The sequence below is a fragment of the Seriola lalandi genome, unplaced genomic scaffold, assembly GCF_002814215.2.
Source record: "Seriola lalandi dorsalis isolate HSWRI2012SDOR001 ecotype SW California unplaced genomic scaffold, Sedor1 jcf7180002054563, whole genome shotgun sequence".
NCBI classification, from domain to species: Eukaryota; Metazoa; Chordata; class Actinopteri; order Carangiformes; family Carangidae; genus Seriola; species Seriola lalandi.
In genome coordinates, this window is record NW_019525116.1 from 1,474,166 (window position 1) to 1,496,396 (window position 22,231).

Genomic DNA, 22,231 nt, shown 5'->3' on the forward strand with positions numbered 1-22,231 from the left:
TAACCCTTATCAAAGTAAACACTCACGGTGATATAATAACCAGTGGCTCAATGGGAACTTCTATTTTAGTTTCCATTGACCTTACTCCTTTAATATGGTTGATTATGCTATTCTGATTAAATATGCTACACTGGTCAATCCTAGGACCACTGCCTTTGAATCTCTACATGCTCTTGCATGATAAAATTAAAAGAAAACACAAAACTATTATACATATGCAGGCGACACAATACATAACATTTCTCATGGACTCCGATCCTATTAATAATATATAACTAAAGCAGTTTTGTATCACTTGATAAACAAACTAAAAGTCAATTAAATAAATTTTATTTAAATTTAAATTTAGTATAACAAGTTGTTTCTGGCCACAGTGGGTGGGGAAACTCCCGCCATCTGAACCGAGAGCAACACGACCATTCAAGCTGCACTGGTCCAATGTGAGTGTTTTTCCATTGCATGACATGTTAAAAGAAGTTGTTTGCGTTGATGACGTGGTGCAGGTGTGCTGATTTACACAAACCACAGAACAGTAGAGTATTCTCTTTCATAATTACACTGACAAATAATAGGAAGGCTCCAGCGCATTCAAAATACAGTCCTCACATGTACATGCAAAGCTGAACCTAAAACTCCAAAATTCAAATTCACCGGCTTCCAATGTAATTCAGCTTTATCCTATATTTCTGAACCTTATCACTGACTCTGATCCATTCAGTCTTAAGCAAGTTAAGAGTTGTTTGTTTTCTAAGGTGTGTATCTGTATGTGGTTTGTGTCTTGTGTTAGATTCATGGTATGTCAGTGTGAGAATGGCTTTTCTTGCAGTTTCTCTTTTCTGTTGTTGCTGTTTGCAATTCCTTGTAGCTCAATGCTCCTCAGACATTTTACGGTGTGATACTTCCTTAACTACTAAACGTCACAATCCCGAGAGTGACAGATGTGGAAGACTGACTCATCTGCAAAAAGAAAGTAGGAGGATGTGGCCTATATGAAGAGTGAGTCTTATGAGTGTGTCGCCCTGAGCTAAACCTTCTATTTACACAAACATCCAGAAACCAGTTACATGTCCAACGTTCAGCAGACTGAAAATGGTCCAGTATTTATGAAGTCATTTTATGACCAGGTCTCATGACACTTATGCTTTTCATGCCCTTTCTTACTTTTTATGCACACCCCCACTTCATCACAAATGCACACACACACACCTTAGAGTGCATTATGCAAGACGCAAGAACACGTTGCATGTTATTAATCATTTGTGTCTCACAAATGTATTTCAGAAAAAGAAAGGTAGAATACAAGTACGAGTCATATTCATATATTTTAGTGATTCATCATTTAACAAAACTGACAGAAGACAGAAAAAGTGCATTTACTTAGAGACTAAAATACAGACAGAACACAAGAAAGGGACATGAGAGGACAGAGGTGAATTTTCCTGAGATTGTCACATTAAACTCACAGGATTTTGTCATTGGTGCCTGTGAGTCAGGACGCTGGGATGATGAAAACAGATGATAGGAAAATGTAAGATCAATACTGCTCTGCTGGCCCACACAACAGCTGCTCAAATTTGAATGACTGAAATGAAAGAACCTCTATTTGTGACACTATGAGAAGTGGTGTCAATTTCACAGCGTTGAATTTATTGTTATTTATTTAATAGATTTAACACATATACTGTATGTACTGTTATAGTCATATCTTTACCCTCCACACTGGTCGGCATCAATAATCTTTTTTTGGTGGTGTTTTAATGGGCTGAGCAATTATATTTAACCCATACTTAATCTTTAAAGGACCATACCAGTGTTTTGCAAGGTGTCTAGAAAATCTTCCTTTAATGGAAAATATTTTGTATCAAACTTTTAATTGACCGTTCACTAAACCCCAACCCCCATCCCCACCCCCTGCAGCGCCTGTGTTAGGTATATATAATCTTTACCGTGGTAGCGGTGACAGATTTACCGCTCAAAATGTGTAGTAATATCAGAACATTTTTTTGTGGATTGTTGATTTCAGACGGAGGTAGTAAAAAAAAGCAAGCATCTCATCCTAGCTGACAGCTGTAGATTTTATCAGCTCTAACGAGCTAGCTAATTAAGCTAGCTGACGTAAGCTCCATGAGCTGCTGAAAACTCCGTCTCCCAGTCGACTTTGTGACGCTTCAAACTGACTCATTTTAACACAAGAAAGCTGTAAAAAGGGTCATATGAAATTGGTGGCTAACACACATGAAAGGACTGAGGCTAAAGCTGCAAGTCTCAGGCAAAAAGTCAGTATCCTCATCAGCTGATGATCCACGTGGAAGACACGTAATAAAGAAACAGCATTGTTCTTATATTGCAGTTAAGAGCTCCTAGTATTTAAAGTATAATAAGGAAAAATGTACCATTAGACTGTTATTTTTTCCTAACGCAACGTTAGCTGCTTAGCTTACACACTCAGACAAGCAAGACAGAGGCTACATTTTTATTATACTTTGAAACACCATGTTTTACTTTTAATATCATAAAGAGAAACTGCTTTTCTGACGAGGATTAACCAAGGTGTTTAGAGAACATATCACCATCTCAGTTATGATTGGCTACAGTTGCTGGAATGTAAACTTTTGTTAGCAGGACAGCGCCGCTAACATTAGCCCAGCTTTGATAGCATCCTGGATCAACTCCCAAACAGTGGGGGAAGTTTAAACGGTGGATGTGCTGGTTGTGAATGGAGCTTTTTTAACTTGTAACCTGTAACCTGTAACCCCACAATAATGTAGTATGAAATGTTGCTGCCCTTGGAAACAACAACGGGCCACTATTGCAGATAGTAAGCTAGTTAGCCAGCCATGCTAACTCTTGTAGCTTACATTAAAACAGAAAAACACATAATTTAATGCATTCCTTACACTTTTGCTCTTGTGATTTTGGTTTTGGAAAGATCCAAAGCTTGACATAGCTGCTGAGCCTAGTTATGGTTGTTTAACTAGGACTGGGTGATCACTGTTTAGGGAAAGGGGTTCAGTGAATGGTCAGTTGGACATCATTAATCAACAGTGGATTAAGCTTTTCTTTCCTGCTGTGTCCTGCACAGCCGTTAGAGAGGCTCACTTTGCATTTACCTACTGCTTGTGTTTTCACAGTTGATGCTCACATCATCCTAGACATGGGAAGCAAAGGAAATTGTTTCTCTTCACTGGAAGTCTTCCTTTGGTTTTCGAGGGCCGACCTGTTTAGCTCCTATCAGCAGCGCTGGAGCGCCTCAGGTTGCCTGCTTGTCTGGGTGGCTCTTTAGCTTGTGGAATTTAACACTGTCCAGCTTCTCGAACCTCTTGTCGCAGAACTCACAGGTGAAGTTGTAGTGGGCCTCTGGAGTGTGCTTCTTCATGTGCCAGTTCAGGGATGCACGCTGGCGACACTGGTAGCCACAAATTTCACATCTGACAGATGACGCGGGTGAGAGGACGAGACGGACGGAACGGGGAAGAAAACAGGAGTGATTATGGGCCACTTCTTACTCACTCTAACTGTGTAACAACAAGAAATGTTTTCAGCATTATTAACTTACTGGAGCGGTGTTTCTCCTGTGTGGGTCCGCCTGTGAACCTCCAGGTGATTCTTACGCTTAAAGGATTTTCCACATGTCTCACAGATGAAATCTCTTACCCCTGTAAAAAAAGAAAAAAAAGATCCAGTTACATTTGGAGGTTTATGAAGATGAGACTCTGACATGACAAGCGTGTCTTTGTGCGTCCACCTGAATGGATGATCATATGGCGATGCAGGTGGTTCGACAGGTAGAACTTTTTACCGCAGCCTGGATGGGGACAAACCTTGGTCCTCCCTTTCCTGTGAACTAGGTTCACGTGATTCTACAGATAAGGGGGAAAAAAAGGATATTTCATTCTTCTGCTAAACAAACTGAAGCATGAAATATGAATGAAAGCTGTTGTAGTACCTGAAAGCTGCTAATAGCTACGTAGACTTGACTGCAGCCCTCGTATGGACAGTGGAACATCTTGAGCATCCCATCGGCCTCAATGACGGGGCCTCGTCTGTTCCTCTTTGACCTGACGCTGCGAAAACAGACAGTGTGGAGCAGACTACAACAAGAGGACAATAACTGGTGCTGGATTAATATCTCTGCAGAGCTCCTAACCCTCAAATCCTTCCTTGTCAATCTGTCTGGAAGTCACTTCACCATGTAAAGAATGTGTGCCACAAACCTGCTCAGACTCCTCTGCAGTTCTCTGTCACCACTCAGCTCCAGAGCGTCAACAGTGGGCTGCAGCAGCTGTTTGTCACTCAACCCTGCAGAGAAACGGTGTGAAAACCCGATTTACAAAATGACTCAGCTGAATCTAAATGTCTCCTGACTTGTGGACTGGCAGCTTGACGACTTTCATATCACTTTCACTATAATCAACATCTTTATTCTTAAGGGTGCTGGGCCTTGGGGGGAAAATATGTGCTATAAATACAGGATTTCAAGTCTCAATCGTTGCCGTGTATACGATCAATGCTGAAAACTTGACCCTTTAATTTGTCTCAAGTTTTTTTTAGAGCAGTTATGAACACAATTTGCATTAGCCAGTTTTACCTTCAAATTTAGCACAAAATTTCACCGAAATCCCCCAATAATCCCCCTCCAACCATTACTGTTATGTGAATATTAGGAGTTGAGTGGGTCAAGATAAACAGCTGGTGGCCCTAATTCACCAGTTGGGAGTCATTAAGTCTTTGCAGGAGAAGAGGGCGCCACTAGGTGACGTGATTAAAGGAGCGCCAGTCAAAGCTCAAACGATGTCGACTACATGACAGAAAAGTGACATTTCTGTTTGTTTCGTGTATTAATGTGAGGAAGGTTACAGTCTCATCAATCCACGTAGACATGATGTGGTTCTATTTTTAGTCTCTGACACCCACTGGAGCCTCTGAGTGGAACGACCTTTTCACAGCTGAATAATTCAATGATATTTTTTGTTTAATTCGACTTCACTCAACTAGCCTGTGTCTTGGCAGGTAGCTCCTTTACATTAGAACCAGTGTTTCTGCCACAACTAATGCAGGTTTTAGTGAGGATCAGGATATGATATGGAACATAAGAAACCTGGTCATTCATATTCCTGTGTGAATATTACATTATTCAGCTTTCTGAGTGTCTATCCGTTGTTTTTGAACTGAGGTGCAGCTATTATCAGCATCTCCCTATCATTTATAAATGTCTATAAAGTTTTATGATCCAATATTTATTTTACTGTGTTTGTATAATACAGCTTATAGTACAGGCACATACCTATTAAAGCTATTTAGGTATATTTGAATAGTGCTGAAAAGTGTTGCATTACGGAAATATAACCTGCCACACTGCTTCCTTTAATGGTTTCATATGATGCTTTTACATTCAGTGTCATGTAGTATTTACATATTGGATGTTCCTGTAAATCTGCTGTTGCTGGAAGGTCTAAACAGACTCTTTTACCAACAGCAGCAGAGTAGATAGATAGATAGATATTTAAGCAAACATCTGGCTTCATAACCAAAATTGAGGCTATTTTAATTTAAAAAAATGCCTGGACTGGTCCTGAGCTGGTGGATCCTTTAACGTTAATGTCAGTGTGTAGAACATCACAACCTCTACCTCTGTATTTGTTGTTCAGCTGATCAGGGGGTGTGTGGCTTGAGTGGAGTGCACACCTGGGCACAGTATCCTGGTTATGAGTCTTATTACAGTTCAGATCAATTGACAGGATGTTTGCACAGATCATGAATGACCACCTGCTTATTCAAGTCTATCCATAGATGATTCTTATGCAGGGCTGTCGGCAAATGAGCGTGGAAGCCAGTAGTTTCAATTGATAGTATAAAAACTTTCAGACACTACATCCACATTCACAGTCCAGCCCCCCCCCCCCGCAGCCAGATTCCCTTTCAGCGCACCTGTCATGGAGTCTTCATCCTCTGCTGTTCTGATTTTTGAGTCACACGAGCACACCTGGTTGTAGGTGACGCCCCCGATGACAGTGCAGGTGACTTCCTCCACGTTTCCGCCGCCCATGTTGAGCTGGATGCCCTCTGACGCCAGGGCCTCATAGCTGGGGCCGGTAATGATGATTAACTGCGGACGACAAGAGAACGGAAAAAACAATAGTAACTTTTGAGGAAAAGCGAAAGCACATTCCTGTAGTGTGTCCTACTTAAACATCTCTACAAGATACTCATTCACCGACCTGCGAGCCTTCCAACGCCGTCCTCTGGTCAGGGATCTCACAGCTGGTCACTACCGTCTGCAGAGTCTGAGGGTCAAACAGCTCACTCTGCTCTTGTACGTGCATGGGTGGGGGCACCGACAGCTGCGACTGAGCGCCCAGTTGGACAGAGCCGCTCAAGCTCTGAGACAGCACCGAGTCCTCATCCGTCTTCTCCAGTTTATCGGCTAAGGATGCCGCCACGGTAACACAATCGTAACCATGTGGTAAAGTCCTGATTTCTTCTTCTCCGAGTCTCTCTCCTCCTCCTTCCCCTTCGTCTCCGCCTCGCCTCAGATCCTCAGCCTCCTCTTCTGAGGGGATGGAGTGAAACGCCGCAGCGGGGGAGCCCTGCTGTCGCTCCATGACCATCTCCATCTCCCACACGGGCTGCCCTGTCAGTGGGACGACCTTTGAAGAAGCCTCTATACTGGGTTGGTGGTTTAGAGCTGCGGACTCTTCGATCGGGCTCATGCTTGTATGTTGTACCTCAGAAACATCCACATTTTCTCCCATGTCTACAGAAAGATGAAAAAAAAAACCATGTTGATCATCAAGGAATTCAGGATTCCCCAGCTACTGGTAAACATTTAACTACTCATGATATCAACAACAAAACTACAAACCCTACATGATGAGTCAAAGAGCAAAACTACAAAGTGATCACCTTTGAATTGTTTGTGAGCCTCTTTTCTTCTCCTCCTGCTCGCTTCGCCTTTAGCCACCAGCAAGTCTGTGTTTGCAGCATTCTCCTCTCCGTCCACTTCGTCCTCCTGTTCAGAGTCACTTGCCTCCCTCAGTGGTGAGAAAAGGTATTGCACAAATGAGTGGTTGGAGGCACACTGCCAGATAGCAGCGGTGGAGAAGTTGGGCTGGGGCTCCAGGGCCTTGAGCTGTGGCTCGTGAGGGCAGGAGCGCGAGTGCTCCTGGTACCAACACACGAGGCTCTGGAGGCTGGACACACGGTCCCTCCTGCCTGGGAAACAAGGAAAGTTGACAGATGAGTGAAGAAGTGGATTTCAAGAGGATTTGGTCAATTCAGAATCTACATGTAAATCCCGCTCTTTAGATTTCAATGCCTTGTTGATTCCTTGACTGAAAAAATATAAATACTAATAGCAAATCAACATTATGAGATACTAAGACAATTAAATAAGAAATAAGACATAATTAATGAAGTCATATCAAGTCAGAACTTTGAGTTCATGGGTGAAAATCAGATATTAAGCTTTACCCATCAGTTCTGCTGATTAATAATTAACAGCTTTTCGAATTCTCTGTTAAAAGTTTGGTTATAAGTTGTCTGAAAGTGGTGAATCATAATTTTTACATTACGTCTTCAAAAATCCAAATATATTTGATTCACTGTCATATAAGAAAAAGAAAAGCGCTAAAACCTCCTATTTCAGAACTTGGTAATGTTTGTCATCAGTCCCTGAAAAACTCAAGTCAATGAATCATAGAGTATTAAAATATTTGCAGATTTATTTTCTTCCAGTTGACTAATCAATCAATCATCAAAAGCTACAGTTCTAATTCCAGGGGGATGAGTCAAGAGTTTGACTTCAAATTTGTCAAATGATGAGATAGAAGTTATTATTTCTGACTGAAACTTCAGTCTATAGAGGATGAGGTTGCCCTGATGAAATCAGTTCACCACTTGCATCCACTTTGCACATCACATGAGCAAAAAGCAGAAGAGCAAATCTCAGACTGAGAATTGTCAATAACAGATTTGTCTGACTTAACAAATCTAATTAACTCAGTTACTTAAAAAATATTTTAAGAATCATCTTTCACACACCTTCCAAACCTGTGTGACTGATTTGGGAAATATCCTCCTTCTGTTAATGGCAACACTCACCTTTTTTCTGCTTTGCTGAGACTTCAGGGGCAATCTTCTTCCTGCAATGCAGAATAGCATCATTTTCAAGAGTTAAGTAGAATAAAACAATGAAGCTGCCAGCAGCAGTGAGGCAGCAGTAGCTTATAATATTACAGCAGACCGCCCTGATAAAGACAAAAACGTGCAATTTGAGGTAGCTAATGTCAGCGTGTGGAAATAAAGTGGCCACGGCCATGCCTACCCGCAGTATTTCTGCTGGTATTTTTCTCCATATGTGGAGTTGAGCAGGATCAGGTACTCTGCCAGTCCAGCATCACTCAGGCTGGTCCGTCTGCGGAGCTCACTCCACAGCTTGTGCGACTCTCCCAGGTACACCCTCCTCACATCGTACTTCTTTCGGGATTCAAGTCGCCTCTGAGCTCGGTCGGTGTCTGTGAGCCTGGGTCGTCCCCTGCAGCGCCTCAAAACACCTTTCCCTTGGTCCCCAGGTTGGTCAGTGTCCAGGGGAACCTCCAACTCTGCCAGGCTATGCGCCATCTTGGCCGTTAACAGCTGATGTTGTGATTACCCGACTTTCCGGAAGTTGCATAGACCTCACAGGAAGCACCGATAGAGGCGCCTTTTGTAGCTTGCGTCCCACAGCACGGGCTTTTAAACTTTGCTAAAAAGATTAACACAGTCGTAAACAACATGAATGCATATCTGTAAAAAAAAATACTGACAGAAATGTCCTCCCTGCTCGCCGAAGAACCGCGGCGGAACGGTACAACAAACGGAACCCTTTTCTCACGGACCGCACCAGCATGAACACCGATGTGCAACATGTAAACAGACGCGGGAAAGTTAAGCGTTACCGGTGACATAACTTAAGAAAAGACGTATAGTATCTAAACAATAGACATGACAGACATTTTAACGCTTGTGTTTAAGACGTTTATGTCACAAACGGATCTAAAGAAGGACCTCACGGTCAGTCCTCCGCCTCCGACAACCTGCGGCGCCCTGGTGGTCGGAGACCACAGCGTCAGCCGGTCCGTGCTGCTGCTGGCGGCCGTGACGGCAGCCTCACAGATGGGGATGAGAGTGATGTTCTTCACCCAAACACAAATTCAAAGTCTCCCAGCGTCTCTGCAGAAATGTGTCCCGAGCCTGAGCCCAGAGAGTCTAAAGGTAGAAGTCACTTTGCTCTGTCTCCACTCGTGTGTTTGACATACTTTCTCTAAAAAAGTTGTAAACTATAGAGGACTTTTAAGTTGCAACTAATGGATTTATTACTGCGTAATCAATCATTTACATTACATTTACAGATCATTAAACCATTTAGAGACCAGCTTTTGGGTTGCCAGGTAACCAGAGATGTGGTTAAAAGCCCCAGTAAAAACTAGAAGGCGGACCTTGCTTTCTATTCAGATTAATTCCTTGTTGTGTAACTGTAACTAACAACTTTCAGTCTACAAAATATTAGAAAATGGTGAAAAATGCTATCTTGACTCACTGAAGTTCTGTCCGTCAATTTAGTTTCTTTTTCTCTTTTTTTCTTTTAAAGAAAATCAAGTTTTCCTATCCCAGGACAGTGGAGGAGCTCCTCCTGCAGATTGCCAGCCTTCACGAGTCCACCAACACGTCCCCCACGCCACCCTCACTGATCATAGTCGACAGGTTGGAGAGCTTCCTGTCTGATTCTAGAGGTGGTAGCCACAGTGGATTTCACCCAGGTGAGCAGTCGTGTGCCGCCCACCTGTCTGCGCTGCTGTGTGACACTGCTGCCTTTCTCACTCAAGTCCTGGAGCAGCGGTCCTCGACCTCGGGCCCTTGCCGTGTCATCGCCTCTTTCCAGTCTGAAGTAGACCCCGAACAAGCTGGCGGGGAACCCTCTGCCACAGATCCCATCCTTGATATCCTCGATCGCTATTTCCAGGTACGCTGCACTCTGGACCAAGACAGAGGATATGAAGCTGTGGCAGCTGGACTACAGCAGCTGTGGCACATTTATCTTTCTGGGAGAGGCATCACAGAGGCCTCTTGTGCCAAAGACGGTGAGGAAAGGCTAGATGTAGCCCAGGAGTGGCAGTTGTTAATTTTTCCTGATGGTTTAATGGAGTTTAAGTTGGTTTGAAAATGTCTGTATCAAAGACTTAAACAGTGGGCATTGATAAAAGCCAATCTGTGGACTTGGAGAGGAGTAGTGTTTATTTTTAGCACCACTTGGCTTGAAATTTCGGCGCTTGGGAGTTTTCAGTGATGATGAGATGTACTACAGTATAACAGGCCATGGTCACTATTACACTCCATCTTCCAAGTCAATCAGACCCTTCTTTTATGCGTTTCCAGTCATTTAATGCAGCACTTGTCTTTGCTTTGACTGCCATTCCTTCTTGAATACATTGTCATGTAATCTGCTGTTCAACCTCTTTGATATTATTTAACCACACCACAATATTTTTAGATGTAAAACATTTAATGAGTTTAGATGACATAAAGGTTTGTCAGACATATTAATCAAATCTTACACAATGAAAAAATGTATATACAATACTGGAGAATTTAGCATGTGTGAGACACTGAACTTAAGCGGCTGATATCACAGTGAAAGTATTTTACACATCAGAAGAAATATAGAAAATACTTATTTTGAAGAAGAAAAAACAAGTAAATAAGTAAAAAATATTAATCCTAAAAAGGAGATATTCTCAAACTGAGTGTGACAAAGACAACACCCTCTCTTAAAATATGTTGCATATTAGTAAAATATTAAATATCGAACAACAAATAATTAAAAATAACATTTAGTTTTTTATCATATTTGATAAATCATGAATTGCTGTTGTGAAATAAATTTAACAATTTGTAAGAGAGTAAGTTTTGAGCTTTAAACCTTTGTCTCCTTTAGGTGTCACACTGTGCTATAACTTTTTCAGTTACAACATATTTACTTAAGACACAAAAGCAAACAAGCATAAAAAAACATGGAAATTATTCAGTTTGATTTGAAAACTGCAATGAATTTAAAATGTTTTGAATAGACATGTCGTGTCTGCTCTGCTCTTTAGATGGCAGTAATGACTAAAAGCAAACATGACAAGAAAGAGACTAAACTAACGACTACAGTCACCTGAGAATGAATATTGCCTTAAAACTTTCCTGCACAGCCTACAGTAGTAGTATTTTTATTTTTATTTTTATTTGATTTGATTATGTGTTCGGGTGTTCTTGGATCATTCTCTGAAACAACTGCGATAAAATACAAAAAGCATCATAATATTATTTACAAGTACAGTTAGTTTTATCAGGTTTGGAAATTACACTGGCTTAACAGCTGTCGGGTCCAAGTGAAAGCTGTGTGTTTTGTTACTTCAGGGTATAAGGCAATATGCCAATTTTTTAATGTCAACAAAGCCCATGAGAGGAGCAAAACTAGCAATATCTTAATATTATATCTTTTTTCACCTTCCCTTATCTGCCTTCTTACTAAAAATGTAAATCCTCAAAATAAATATATATATAAATATATACTTAAATTTTTAAAACATGCTCAGTTATTTTCTAGAATAGCTCAGCGCTGTAGTTTTTAGCAAATGTTTGTTTTTTGATTAAATTTGTTGGGGACTATTTTCTGCAGTGGATTAATACACATTGGTGCTCTAATGAGTATTCACGGCACTACAATACTGTATGTGAGTTTTACTTCAAATAAACCACTGTGGTCAGTGATATAGAGGAACATATCAGCGTGATGTTTGACTCACAATGCTAGCAGTGTGACATTTGTGGATGGACTGCCATTAAAATTAATTCACACCCCTCAGAGTAAACTAATATCTTTGGTGATCACTTTAACGTTTCATGTGGTGTCACCAAGTCAAACCTTAGTTTGTCCAGTACTTTGGTTTGTGACCTGCAAATCTAATCAGATTCCCCGTCAGCCTGTTAGTTAGCATCAGTTAGCATGCTAAACTAAAGACAGTGACACTGTCAGCATTTTAGCATGTTGACATTAGCGTTGAGCAAAAAGCACTGCTATGCCAAAGTACTGCCTGACAGAGCTGCTAGAACGGCTTTTTATATTCTCAGTCTTAGACGGGACTAATGTGGAGCTCTGTGGCACGTGCTGAAGGATCAGTTTATTGCTGGTTTAAGTCTTTTCATGGGATTTGCTGACAACAAGAAAAACAAAGAATATCACCAGTTTTATCCTTTAAGACACGTCAGAGGGAGAGGGAAAGTGCGTCAGCCCGTGTTGTTCACAGTCCTTTGGTTCTGTACGTCTACTCTGTGTTTTAACCTAAAAGCTGTTCTGTCATTTAAGCTTGAAAATAATAGTACACTTTGCTCAAACATGAATAAATCACCATGGAAACGATCAGGGAGTTCACCCCTTCGGCTTGAATTTTGGTGAAGTTATAGAAATATTCCTGATCTGATCTACAGGATAGGATACTAAGAGATCAGCATACCAACCTTTACAATGAATATCAGTATTTGGCATAAACCACAGCTGCCATTTCCATGTAATGGCATTGTCCTGTACAGATCAGGGATGATTTGGCTAAAGTAGAAATGATGTATGTACATCCAGTGGACTTGGAGTCCTGTAGCTTACACTTCACTATGAGACAGTCAGAGCCCAATACCTTGATATGCCTTTCTTAACGGTTGATATGAGGCTCTGTAGTTTTGCGTGTATATCCAGATTCCCTCCTCCGAGCTCGCCTCCAGTCTCAGTCCATGTGCAGCTGAGCTCCTTCTCAGCGGTCATCGTGGACAGAGTGCTGCCTCGGCAGGAATGGTCTTCTGTGAGCAGGGAGCTCATTCTTGTACTCGTTGGCGTAGATAACCACTTTCCCAATGTCGTCTACTCTGCTCATGGGGCTGTAATCCATAGAGACCCCAGAGTCTGCCACTGCCATGTAGGTGTACCCCGGGCCTTTGGGCGTCCAGGCGTGGTTCGGGTACTCAAAGCTGGACTGCGACGAAAGACGCCCTGAACCGGAGCTCTGCTGCACGGATCCCAGGTCAGAGTGAGATTCACACAGCACTGTCTTTCTGGAGGCAAAAAGTACTTCAAGGGGTAACGCCTCCTCAAGAGTATCATCCAGGTGCTCATCTTCGCTGTGGTTGTTGGCGCTGAGGGTGACGTAGGTGTCTTGAGACTCCAGCAGAGAGGACTCTGAGCAGGGCATGGGGCGCTGGTGAAGTGCCCGTAAGCGATCCATCAACCAGTGGTCGTGCGGTGTGGCTCTCCATCCTTCTGTCAGGGCTGAATTTCCCCTTTCCGATGGCTCTCTCCCATCCAGGCCTTTCTTCACATCTTTGTCCTCCTTCCTGTCTGCGGTTAAAGCCCTAGGGACCGTGGGGGGCAGAGGCGGGGAGGGCAGTGAGGGGCAAAGGCTGAGCTCCGAGAGTACTTCCAGAGGAGAAGGGTAGTCCTCTGAGTAGAAGAAAGCCGGAGTCAACCACAAGCCTCCATTGGTCTGCCCTAACCACTCCTGTACAAAAACACAGGAAAAGATCATGACATTTTTCCTGTGACACCACGACCGGCTATTGAATGTTCTAATGTTAGCTTCCTGACAAGTTAAAGTAAGATGGTGCTAAACAGCAGCATGCTAACACGTCATTCTGAGCATGCAGCGTGCTGATGTTAGCACGTAGCTCAAACCAGCGCTGCGCTGAAGCACAGGCTCGCAGAGCCACTGGTGTGGCTGTAAACTCTTAGTCCGGTTCATACCTGAAAGTCCCCGCCGTAAACAGTGAAAAGACCTTGGAACTTGCTGTCAGGAGTCGGAATAGTCGGCCAAATCTTCTTTGTAAGAAACCTAAAAAAAAACAAAAAAAAACATACTGAAAATATAATTCTCAATGTTAAAGGTTCTTACAGAAGCAACAATATATGTTTATGTGATCAGAAAAGTAGCAATGCACTTGTGTCTGTTTGACCAACCTGCGATGGGACAGGAGCATGGTGAGAGACAGCACGACGAGGATGAAAGAGATGATCAGAGTGAGGGAGATGATGAGTGGGTCAAATTCTGAAGGAATAAAATGATCAAAAAAAGAGTCATTGAAAAACACTGGGAACCAATTAAGAAAAGAAATAAAAAACAATGCGGACAAGATCTTTGCTTGTACAGTAAAAATGTGGGACTACATATTCCCTTTCTTTTTTTGTGTGTGTTGAGTGTGTGAAGGAGTTAATGAATCCTCACCTGCAGGCAGTGTTTCTATGAACACTGGGTCACTCCAGGCACTCCAATAGCCATTGTAGCTAATCCCATCCAGCTTTACACGGACCTGCACCTTGTACTTTGTACCTGGCTGCAGGCCTGTCAGGATCAACTCTGAACTAGCTCGTACCACCTCGACCTGGAAAACAGTCCTCAATTAATCAGTGAAGTCCACGAGTCCCCCGACCATCAAACCTGCTGCTTGAACCTTCATTCAACTTTTAACATATCAGCGCCGTACCTGCCCCACATGGCTGTCCTCCGTAGCGTAGCTGACCTCGTACATCATGCTGTCATCCATGTACTTCAGAGGGGGAGGCACCCAGCTGACATTCAGTTGGCCTTGCTTCCCTGTGCTGCTCACCGCCACATTGGCAAGAGGGTCAAGAAGAACTGCCATTCAGAAAGACAGCAGGCAGCTGGTCAGGGAGGATTATTCCTTACGTCCATCGTTACCCTTACGTACCCTAATGTCACATACATGTGTAGCTCGAGTGTGTATTGATCACAGCTTTGTTTAAACCTACAACAACTGAATATTTGGGCACTCAGGATCATCAGAAACAAGCTGTAAAGACAACCACTGAAGCTGATCCAGGGTCGTGCTTATGTCGACCGTGATGGACGTAAACTAAAACAGTGAGTTGAAAGATGGTATAAAGCAGCTGTTGGGAACTGCAGCTTCAGGTTTTTAATTCTCTATGAGTTTGAAAAAAAACTTTTCTGGGAAATTTTGAGGCAAGGAAAATGAGTCTAATCCATCATTCTCACACAAAACTTTCAAATGCATTTCACAGGTAGAATAACTTACAGACAAGCTCGATGAGGAGGCTGCGATTGTGGATCAGCACTCCCTGCCGATGAACTCGGACGTCCATTTGGACAAACATCTGGGTTTGGTTCAGGTGGCAGAGGAACAGCCTCTTCCCACCAGCTGCACGGAGAACTCTCAGTGGACATCTGCTGCTGTTTTCTTGACTGCTCAGGACAGAGGGAGACAGAAGCTCAAAAATGGTACTTTAATTCTCGAATGTGGTCACTAACAGTTCTGACCTGGCACGATGCTGGGTCGTAAAAACAGTTTTTAAGCCTTGAAATAATTCTTCAATGACCCTGTTTTATTTGTAGCCTATTGGTTGAAATAGAAAAAGGAAAAAAAGAAAAAGAAACCCTATGTCTATTGGCCATATTGGACACAACGTGGCTTGTTGTTATACACTGTCTTACACTGAAAGTGACTTACTGGTAGCTGTATGTGAAGGAGTACTGGTCCACAGAACCAGCTCTTTCCTCATCTTCCTCCCAGAAGCACGTTAAGTCCTTCCTGCCTTCAGCAAAGCATTTGGGGTTTTCTGGCTCTACCTTCAGCATCATAGACACTAGGGGGGTACAGATGGGGGGCAACAGACGTGTGAGAGCACCATGTGAGCTAGAAGATCATGATGGTCAGCCGAAAGCTTTTCTGATGTCTTGGACACGAAATACAGTCACAAACAGACTGGAGCAACGGAAGGTGTATCCAACACATCATTTCTCTATTTTTTTTAAACTTGTTTAGTCAGTTACTCAATATTTCTTCTAGTTTTTTTCTAAAAAAAAATGTTACCCTACCTTTCTTTTCGAAATCTCGCGCGCCCTGGACGATGGAAACGGTTCGCATGGCGCAGAGAACCATGAAAAGTGCCAACACTCGGCTCAGGTGATCACATGACATCCTTTTGTCTTCTCTGTGAACAGAAAAACGTTGGCGTTCTGTTGTTCACCTGCATCACTGGAGAATAACCTGCCACAAATGCGTCCGCCGCGGCTCTGGCCTGGGGGAGGCTTGTTTTTTGTTTAGATACCATGGATAGCGCAGCGCGGTTACGCGCCTGCTTGTGAGCGATAAGGTGAGTAGAGCTGAGCTGTTTACTTTCTCCCAAAGGCAGTGAGGGAGAGGAGGGGTCTCACAAAACTTTTTACTCTCCTGATGATGGGCGGAAATCACGCGCTCATTGATGTTTACAACTTGTTTGTGGTGGTTGTACTAGTGAACGAGGAAGTGCGCCTACTGGACTTGTGCCGTGCGTAAAAGCGCGCAAACGTTGAGAGAGAGGGAGAGACAGAAAGAGAGAGAGAGATAGATAGATAAATAAATAGATAGATGAATAGATAGATAGAATAAAAAAAGGAATAATTTTACTCTTTTTTTAATGGACTTCTGAGCAGCTCACAGGAGCTGAAGCTGAAGCTGACCTCCTTCAAGATGCAATTTGGGCTCAGTTCCTGGTTGGCTCCGGGCCAATTTAATCCTTGTATGTGTCCAATTAGTAGAGTACTCACACACCTAAGAAGCAGTCCAAAACGGTTTCTTATCTACTTTCTGCACCCACATGTTTTCTTCGTTTGACCAGCATTATCAGAGCAGCAAGACAACCCTGTTTCTTCACCCCCGATAAGTAGCAGAGGGGGGTGTAGCGGCCCATCCCCGTCAGTTTGAATGCAATTTAGCGCTTCTTTACATCACTTCAAAAGAGGAGGAGACAGCCCTACCCTATAGTGAAATGGGGGCTGATGTAAATACAAGCTGTATTTCACTCACATGACAACAATGGCGATGGTGATGATGATGGTAACAGAACGGAACCAGCTTAGTTCAATTCAGCTCCACAGTCTTTACAGCCAGTTTAGTGAAAAACCAAACATCAGATGAGTGAAGTTCTGCAGAGGCCCTGCACAGGGAAGGTAGCTTCTTTCTGACTGTGGTAACAGGAAGAGAAGGATGAGGAAACCTGCATTGTTGTGGGGGACAATGGCAGAGTGTGGTTTCTCTGGTTCTTCAGATAAAACATGAAAAAAAGCCCAGACCTGATGTTTTGGGGTCAGGAGGTAGGATGCATGGTCATAAATTACACTTAAGATGCTGCCTTCACCACAAACACGTACCAGCCATGTTGTACCATAAGTAACTGAAAACAATGACTGGCAATTACTCCCCACCTTTTGTAATGAATATATTCTTTATTTTTCTTATACACATTTCAACATGTTCAATTTATTCTTGTTTATAAGATGCACTTTTTCACAAGGCTTCCATCCAGCACATTCAGAACTTACATTAAAGGGATCAAATGATCTGATCTCACCTCTTTTAAAAAGCTACCTATCAGGAATGCAACACATGGAAACACAGACCATAAACATAAAAAAGAAAGAAAGAAGACACACCAGACTAGCAGCTCTCGATGCTACAAACGTATTTGTACAACAGCATCAGAGCCAGTAGATCAGCTGTACAGCAGATGAGCACAGCAGCGCCAGGTACAACTGAAGCACATTCAGCGTGTAGGCGAGCAGCAGCCGCCATAGTGAAACTGTCACAGATACTACACGCTCTCTGATGCCTCTGCTTCCATTTAAATAGGTCGCACAACCGCACAGTGCTTTTACACAAATTGGGGTAACACAAATGTAGTGTCATGAGTCTGTGACTGTACACAGCCTCCTTATGTTAAACTCACCGTGGTGCAGATGAGGTGATAACACCAGCTATCTGCGAAACTATTCACTGTCCAGCAGCACATGCTGACAGCAGAGATAACTGACCTCAGGCTTACACAATAGCAGGGAGTGGACTGACCACCGGTTGTGACCCCAACCCTCCCTCCCTCTGTGCGGAGCGCCAATGAGCTTTGGCCTGGCAACGTGAGGCTGCTATCGTGGTGTAGAGGTTGTGGTTGATACTAACTGACAGTCAGTAGTCAGCACTTGGAACGGCACCGTTGATGGCAATTAATTGATAAAAATGGCAAAGCAAATGTCCTTTTGTGAGATTTTCAAATGTCAATTTCATCAATCAGGACACAGTTTCCAGCAGGTTCAATACTGAAATGTCAAAAACAGTATAAATGAACAACAAAAGCTGCACAGTTCAACAGGTGGCAAACGTGAAGAGGACAGATTTTACAGTAATGGGATATAAAGTGACACAGGATCCTCGAACTAACATTCTGCACCAGCACCTTACGTTTCCTGATGGTGGCAACAGCAAAGTTGAGACGTAAACCTATCAAGAGATCAGTGTTCTTCCCTTTCTGAGTACACGCACACGAACACACACACACACACACACACACACACGGTGCTGCATTTGCAAAAACAGATATTATGTGAGTGACAAACAAACAATAAAAAGTTAATTCACTACTTTGTAAATACTTATTAAAGTTGTTAAGCATAGTATTTTTGCCATGCCAACTGTTTTGCCATGCTGCTGTTGGGGGAACAGTATGTGCGTCTGTATGTGTGTAATGGTGAAAGCGTGTGTGTGCGCGTGTGAGTGTGTGTAAGAGAAGAAAGAGTGGCACAAAGTGGTGAGCGAGGACATGCCACGAGGCAGGTCATGTGACAAACACAAGTGTCGCCAGTGTTAAACGACTTCCTCACACGAACACTGAGGAGAGGACAGAGCACAACAACGTTTCCCATCCACAATCAGGTTAGCGCAGGAGACGAGGAGCAGCGCAGCAGCTCACCACTGACATTAAGATTCTAAATACACGATAAGGGTCGTGATCACATCCTGCTGATCCTATTCTTTATCATGCTGATCTTGATCTATCGTCTTTATTTTTCATAATAAGTGATGGATGATGAGACGTATATTCAGGATCTCACAACAGAGAAATTTTCTAGGGGTGAGAAAAATCAACACGAAGACATACATGTTCTCACACCTGAATTTCATGTGGCCGCGCTGCGCTGACACGTCAATATTTAAAGAATTATTCTTCAACATTTAATGGAATCAGATTTTATTTTAAAGAGACGGTTCGACATTTTGGGAAAGAGTTAGATACGAAGAGCTAAATGTCATGGATGGTAAATATGAAGCGACAGTGAGCAGGCGGTTAGCTTAGCTTAGCACAAAGACTGGAAACAGGGGGAAACAGTTAGCATGGCTCTGTCCAAAGATGATAAAATCCTAACGTTATGTCTCATTTGTTTATCCATACTAAAAAAAACAACATCTTTGTGCTAAGCTAAGCTGCTGGGTGTAGCTTCATATTTACTGATGTTAAACTTCTCGTCTCGTCTCGACTTGGCAGGATGACATTGGTAGAGACATGAAGTAGCAGATCATTTCAAGAGGCTGTAAAAAAAGAAAAGAAAAAAAGACTCATGCTTCTCTCCTTAAATCATTCATGAGCCACAAAGCGTCCAAGAAATGTCTTTCAAACTTTGACGCAAAAAAAATAATAAGGCCTTCAGTTGTAGAAACATGATTCATTTCAGTTCAGGAGCGACAATTAAATCCAATAAATGTATCTTAGCAAAAAACTGAGCTCACAATATCGACTATGGTTTTTCAAGGCCAGCTGCTGTCGTCATTGTAAACTTGAGTTAAGACAAATGTAAAGTGAAACTTTAGCACATGTACTGTGTGAATGTCAAAGTACAGATATCATCACACACTATCTGTGACTCCAACACATTTGGCAACACTAGCTTCTGGCTATCTGCACAAATATCTGACACAGGAAATCAAAGGAATGAATGTTTTAAATATAGTAAGTTTATGATGCCAAGTGGTCAAGGCGGTTGATGCAGGGAGTGGACAGAGCACGGGGCAGGTTTTGTTGGACTATCAGCTCACCACAGACAGAGGCAGAGTGGGCCTCTACGAGGGAAAAGACAGAAGGCCAGGCATGGGGGGGGGGGGTCTAACAGCATCGGTGACGATTATCTCAGCTAGCTGTCCTTTGGTTTGTGCAGAGCGATGTGCAGACAAAGCAGAGCTGGACAAGGCTGGAGTGAAGAGAGAGGAAGAGGTGCGGCACTTTCCTTGGTTGAGGCACAGAGAAAGAGTTGATCTTCATGTAGGAGTATCAGCGTGCGTGTGTGTGTGTGTGTGTGTGTGTGTGTGTGTGTGTGTGGGAAGAAGACAGATGGTTTAGCAAGCACAGCCCCCCTGGCTCTCTGATGGCGAGTCTTTAAGGCCCTGGTTCCTGTGGTTGGATACGAGGTTGATGTCTCCCTCCATGCTCTCATTCATCTTCTCGCAGATGACGTCCACTAGACGCTCAAACACCTGCTTCACGTTGATGTTGTCCTTCGCGCTGGCCTCGAAGAATTGGAAACCTGAGGGCGAGCAAGAGCACACAAGTGGTTTAAGGTGATTTCATTTCATTTAATATCAACTAACAGATGTATACATGTTTTTAAAAAGAAGTACACAGGTTTTACCCAGCTCCTCTGCCAGTCGCTGGCCGTCCTCTGTGGGTACAAGCCTGTCGTCCTCCAGGTCACACTTGTTACCGACAAGGATCACCTGAGCATTGTCCCATGAGTACGTCTTGATCTGCGTCGCCCTGAAGGACAGACACACAGTTGTGTGTTCTACATTATTAAAAGCAGTGAGAATGGATCTGTAAAACAATATATACAATCCAACAAATCATTTTCCTGTATAATCAGCTATTAAATATTACATTTATAAAGTTCCTGTAGTTCCACTGATAGGAAAAAGCCATGGGATTGTGCAGAATGTCTCAGAGTTGGTATGTGAAAATGTCATCTATGTTTAGTTGCACAATGCAAAGATCTGACGACCTGCTACAGGAAAATAGTGTTGAATATCATAAAGCCAATAGAGATATTTTAGGTCCAGATCATTCAAACAAGTGACTTTACAATTGTGGTGAAGTTTGGGTGAAATCTGTAGGAAGTCGGTGAAAGAAGTTAAAAGGTTCTGCAAAAAATGAACAAATGGCAAAACGATATTGAAAGAAATGGACACGAACTATAAGGAGAGATACGTGAAGGACCAAAGAATCCACTTAGGAGCAAAGGTGCTACACGACTGACCACACGGTGGCGCTATCCAAACTAAAAGGTGGTTACCTCTTCCTCAGCGCATGGCTCAACTTCATACCCAATTTCATTTAACTCCTCTTTGAGATAATATTAACGAAACACCGATTGTGACAACAGATAGTGTGTTTAAACAGGCCCAACTCACCAGTCCTGCACTGCGTTGAAGGAGTCCTGGTTAGTGATGTCATACATGAGCAGGAAGCCCATGGCTCCTCTGTAGTAGGCTGTGGTGATGGTACGGTAACGCTCTTGTCCTGCTGTATCCTGCATTTACACACACACACACAGAAAATATATATATTTATAATATATTCTATTTACATTTATAAAGATCTATAAAACAAAACAAAAAAAAAATGTGATCATTAATGTGATTTGTAACCACAAGGGGGCAATATTGTTCAAACTATGGCCTTTTCCAGTTCAGGCTGTACTTAGGTGTCGTCTCTCAATCACAGCGTGTTGTGTTCAGGTGTAACAGCTGACTACATTTTTTTTCTTTTAAATCAGAATTTCTTTTTTTCTAAGCCACTTCATGATCTTTCCACATACTTTCTGACATCTGCAGAAATACAAGTAAGTGCACTTGTTAGGGAATCACTGATCAAATAAATCATTGGTAATGAGCCAGAAAAGGCAACTATCAATTTTCTCTCAAACATTAATTGAGATAAAAACTATTAGTGATGAGAAACTTGTAATGAAGCATTTACAAACTAATTTCAGGTTAGTTTTATGTCTGGTTTAATTTATAGTCTGTAAAGAAGTAAAAAGATAGTTATGGACCTTGGGTGCTGTGTAGTGTAAAATGAGAGGCCAATATGTGATTGTGCCCACTTGGCTTCATTATCACATCAAAATGCCACTTGCTCCACTCTACACCCTCCACCAGGAGATGGCATTTAGATATGAGCTCCTGCCACAATCGTTTCTCATCAAGCAAGACATCTGGTTTGTATCAGTCTCCATGCAGCAAGAAGAAACAGGCAGATAACGGAAATGCAAGAATCGCAGACTCAGAGAAGGTGTGGCACCCCCCCCCCCCCCCCCCCCCCCCCCCCCCCCCCCCC

The 22,231-nt window shown here is 42.7% G+C and overlaps 4 protein-coding genes across 4 annotated transcripts in view; 1 reads left to right on the plus strand and 3 right to left on the minus strand.

Annotated features, from left to right (window-relative positions):
• Positions 1-1,303: 1,303 nt before the first annotated feature.
• Positions 1,304-8,724, minus strand: znf653 (zinc finger protein 653). Its single transcript, XM_023416276.2, has 10 exons — positions 8,324-8,724; positions 8,101-8,141; positions 6,904-7,212; positions 6,219-6,754; positions 5,929-6,106; positions 4,215-4,299; positions 3,947-4,064; positions 3,746-3,860; positions 3,557-3,656; positions 1,304-3,428 (listed from the first exon to the last, which is right to left on the minus strand). Exons 1-10 carry the CDS (start codon positions 8,617-8,619, stop codon positions 3,251-3,253), a joined length of 1,956 nt encoding a protein of 651 aa, XP_023272044.1. The 5' UTR covers positions 8,620-8,724; the 3' UTR covers positions 1,304-3,250.
• A 20-nt stretch (positions 8,725-8,744) lies between these two features.
• Positions 8,745-10,386, plus strand: swsap1 (SWIM-type zinc finger 7 associated protein 1). The gene is made up of 2 exons (XM_023416408.2): positions 8,745-9,252; positions 9,629-10,386. The coding sequence occupies exons 1-2, from the start codon at positions 8,983-8,985 to the stop codon at positions 10,196-10,198; spliced, it is 840 nt and encodes a 279-aa protein (XP_023272176.1). The 5' UTR covers positions 8,745-8,982; the 3' UTR covers positions 10,199-10,386.
• A 135-nt stretch (positions 10,387-10,521) lies between these two features.
• On the minus strand, positions 10,522-16,214 carry epor (erythropoietin receptor). Its single transcript, XM_023416407.2, has 8 exons — positions 15,918-16,214; positions 15,550-15,685; positions 15,118-15,284; positions 14,548-14,699; positions 14,289-14,445; positions 14,024-14,111; positions 13,811-13,898; positions 10,522-13,568 (listed from the first exon to the last, which is right to left on the minus strand). The coding sequence occupies exons 1-8, from the start codon at positions 16,018-16,020 to the stop codon at positions 12,828-12,830; spliced, it is 1,632 nt and encodes a 543-aa protein (XP_023272175.1). The 5' UTR covers positions 16,021-16,214; the 3' UTR covers positions 10,522-12,827.
• A 1,072-nt stretch (positions 16,215-17,286) lies between these two features.
• Positions 17,287-22,231, minus strand: part of rab3db (RAB3D, member RAS oncogene family, b) — a 12,215-nt gene continuing 7,270 nt past the window's right edge. The window contains exons 3-5 of the mRNA XM_023416254.2: positions 21,307-21,425; positions 20,532-20,656; positions 17,287-20,426 (exon numbers count right to left, since the gene is read on the minus strand). Coding sequence (XP_023272022.1) covers positions 20,239-20,426; positions 20,532-20,656; positions 21,307-21,425 — 432 coding nt within the window. The 3' untranslated portion in view covers positions 17,287-20,238. The remainder of the gene's footprint in view (positions 20,427-20,531; positions 20,657-21,306; positions 21,426-22,231) is intronic.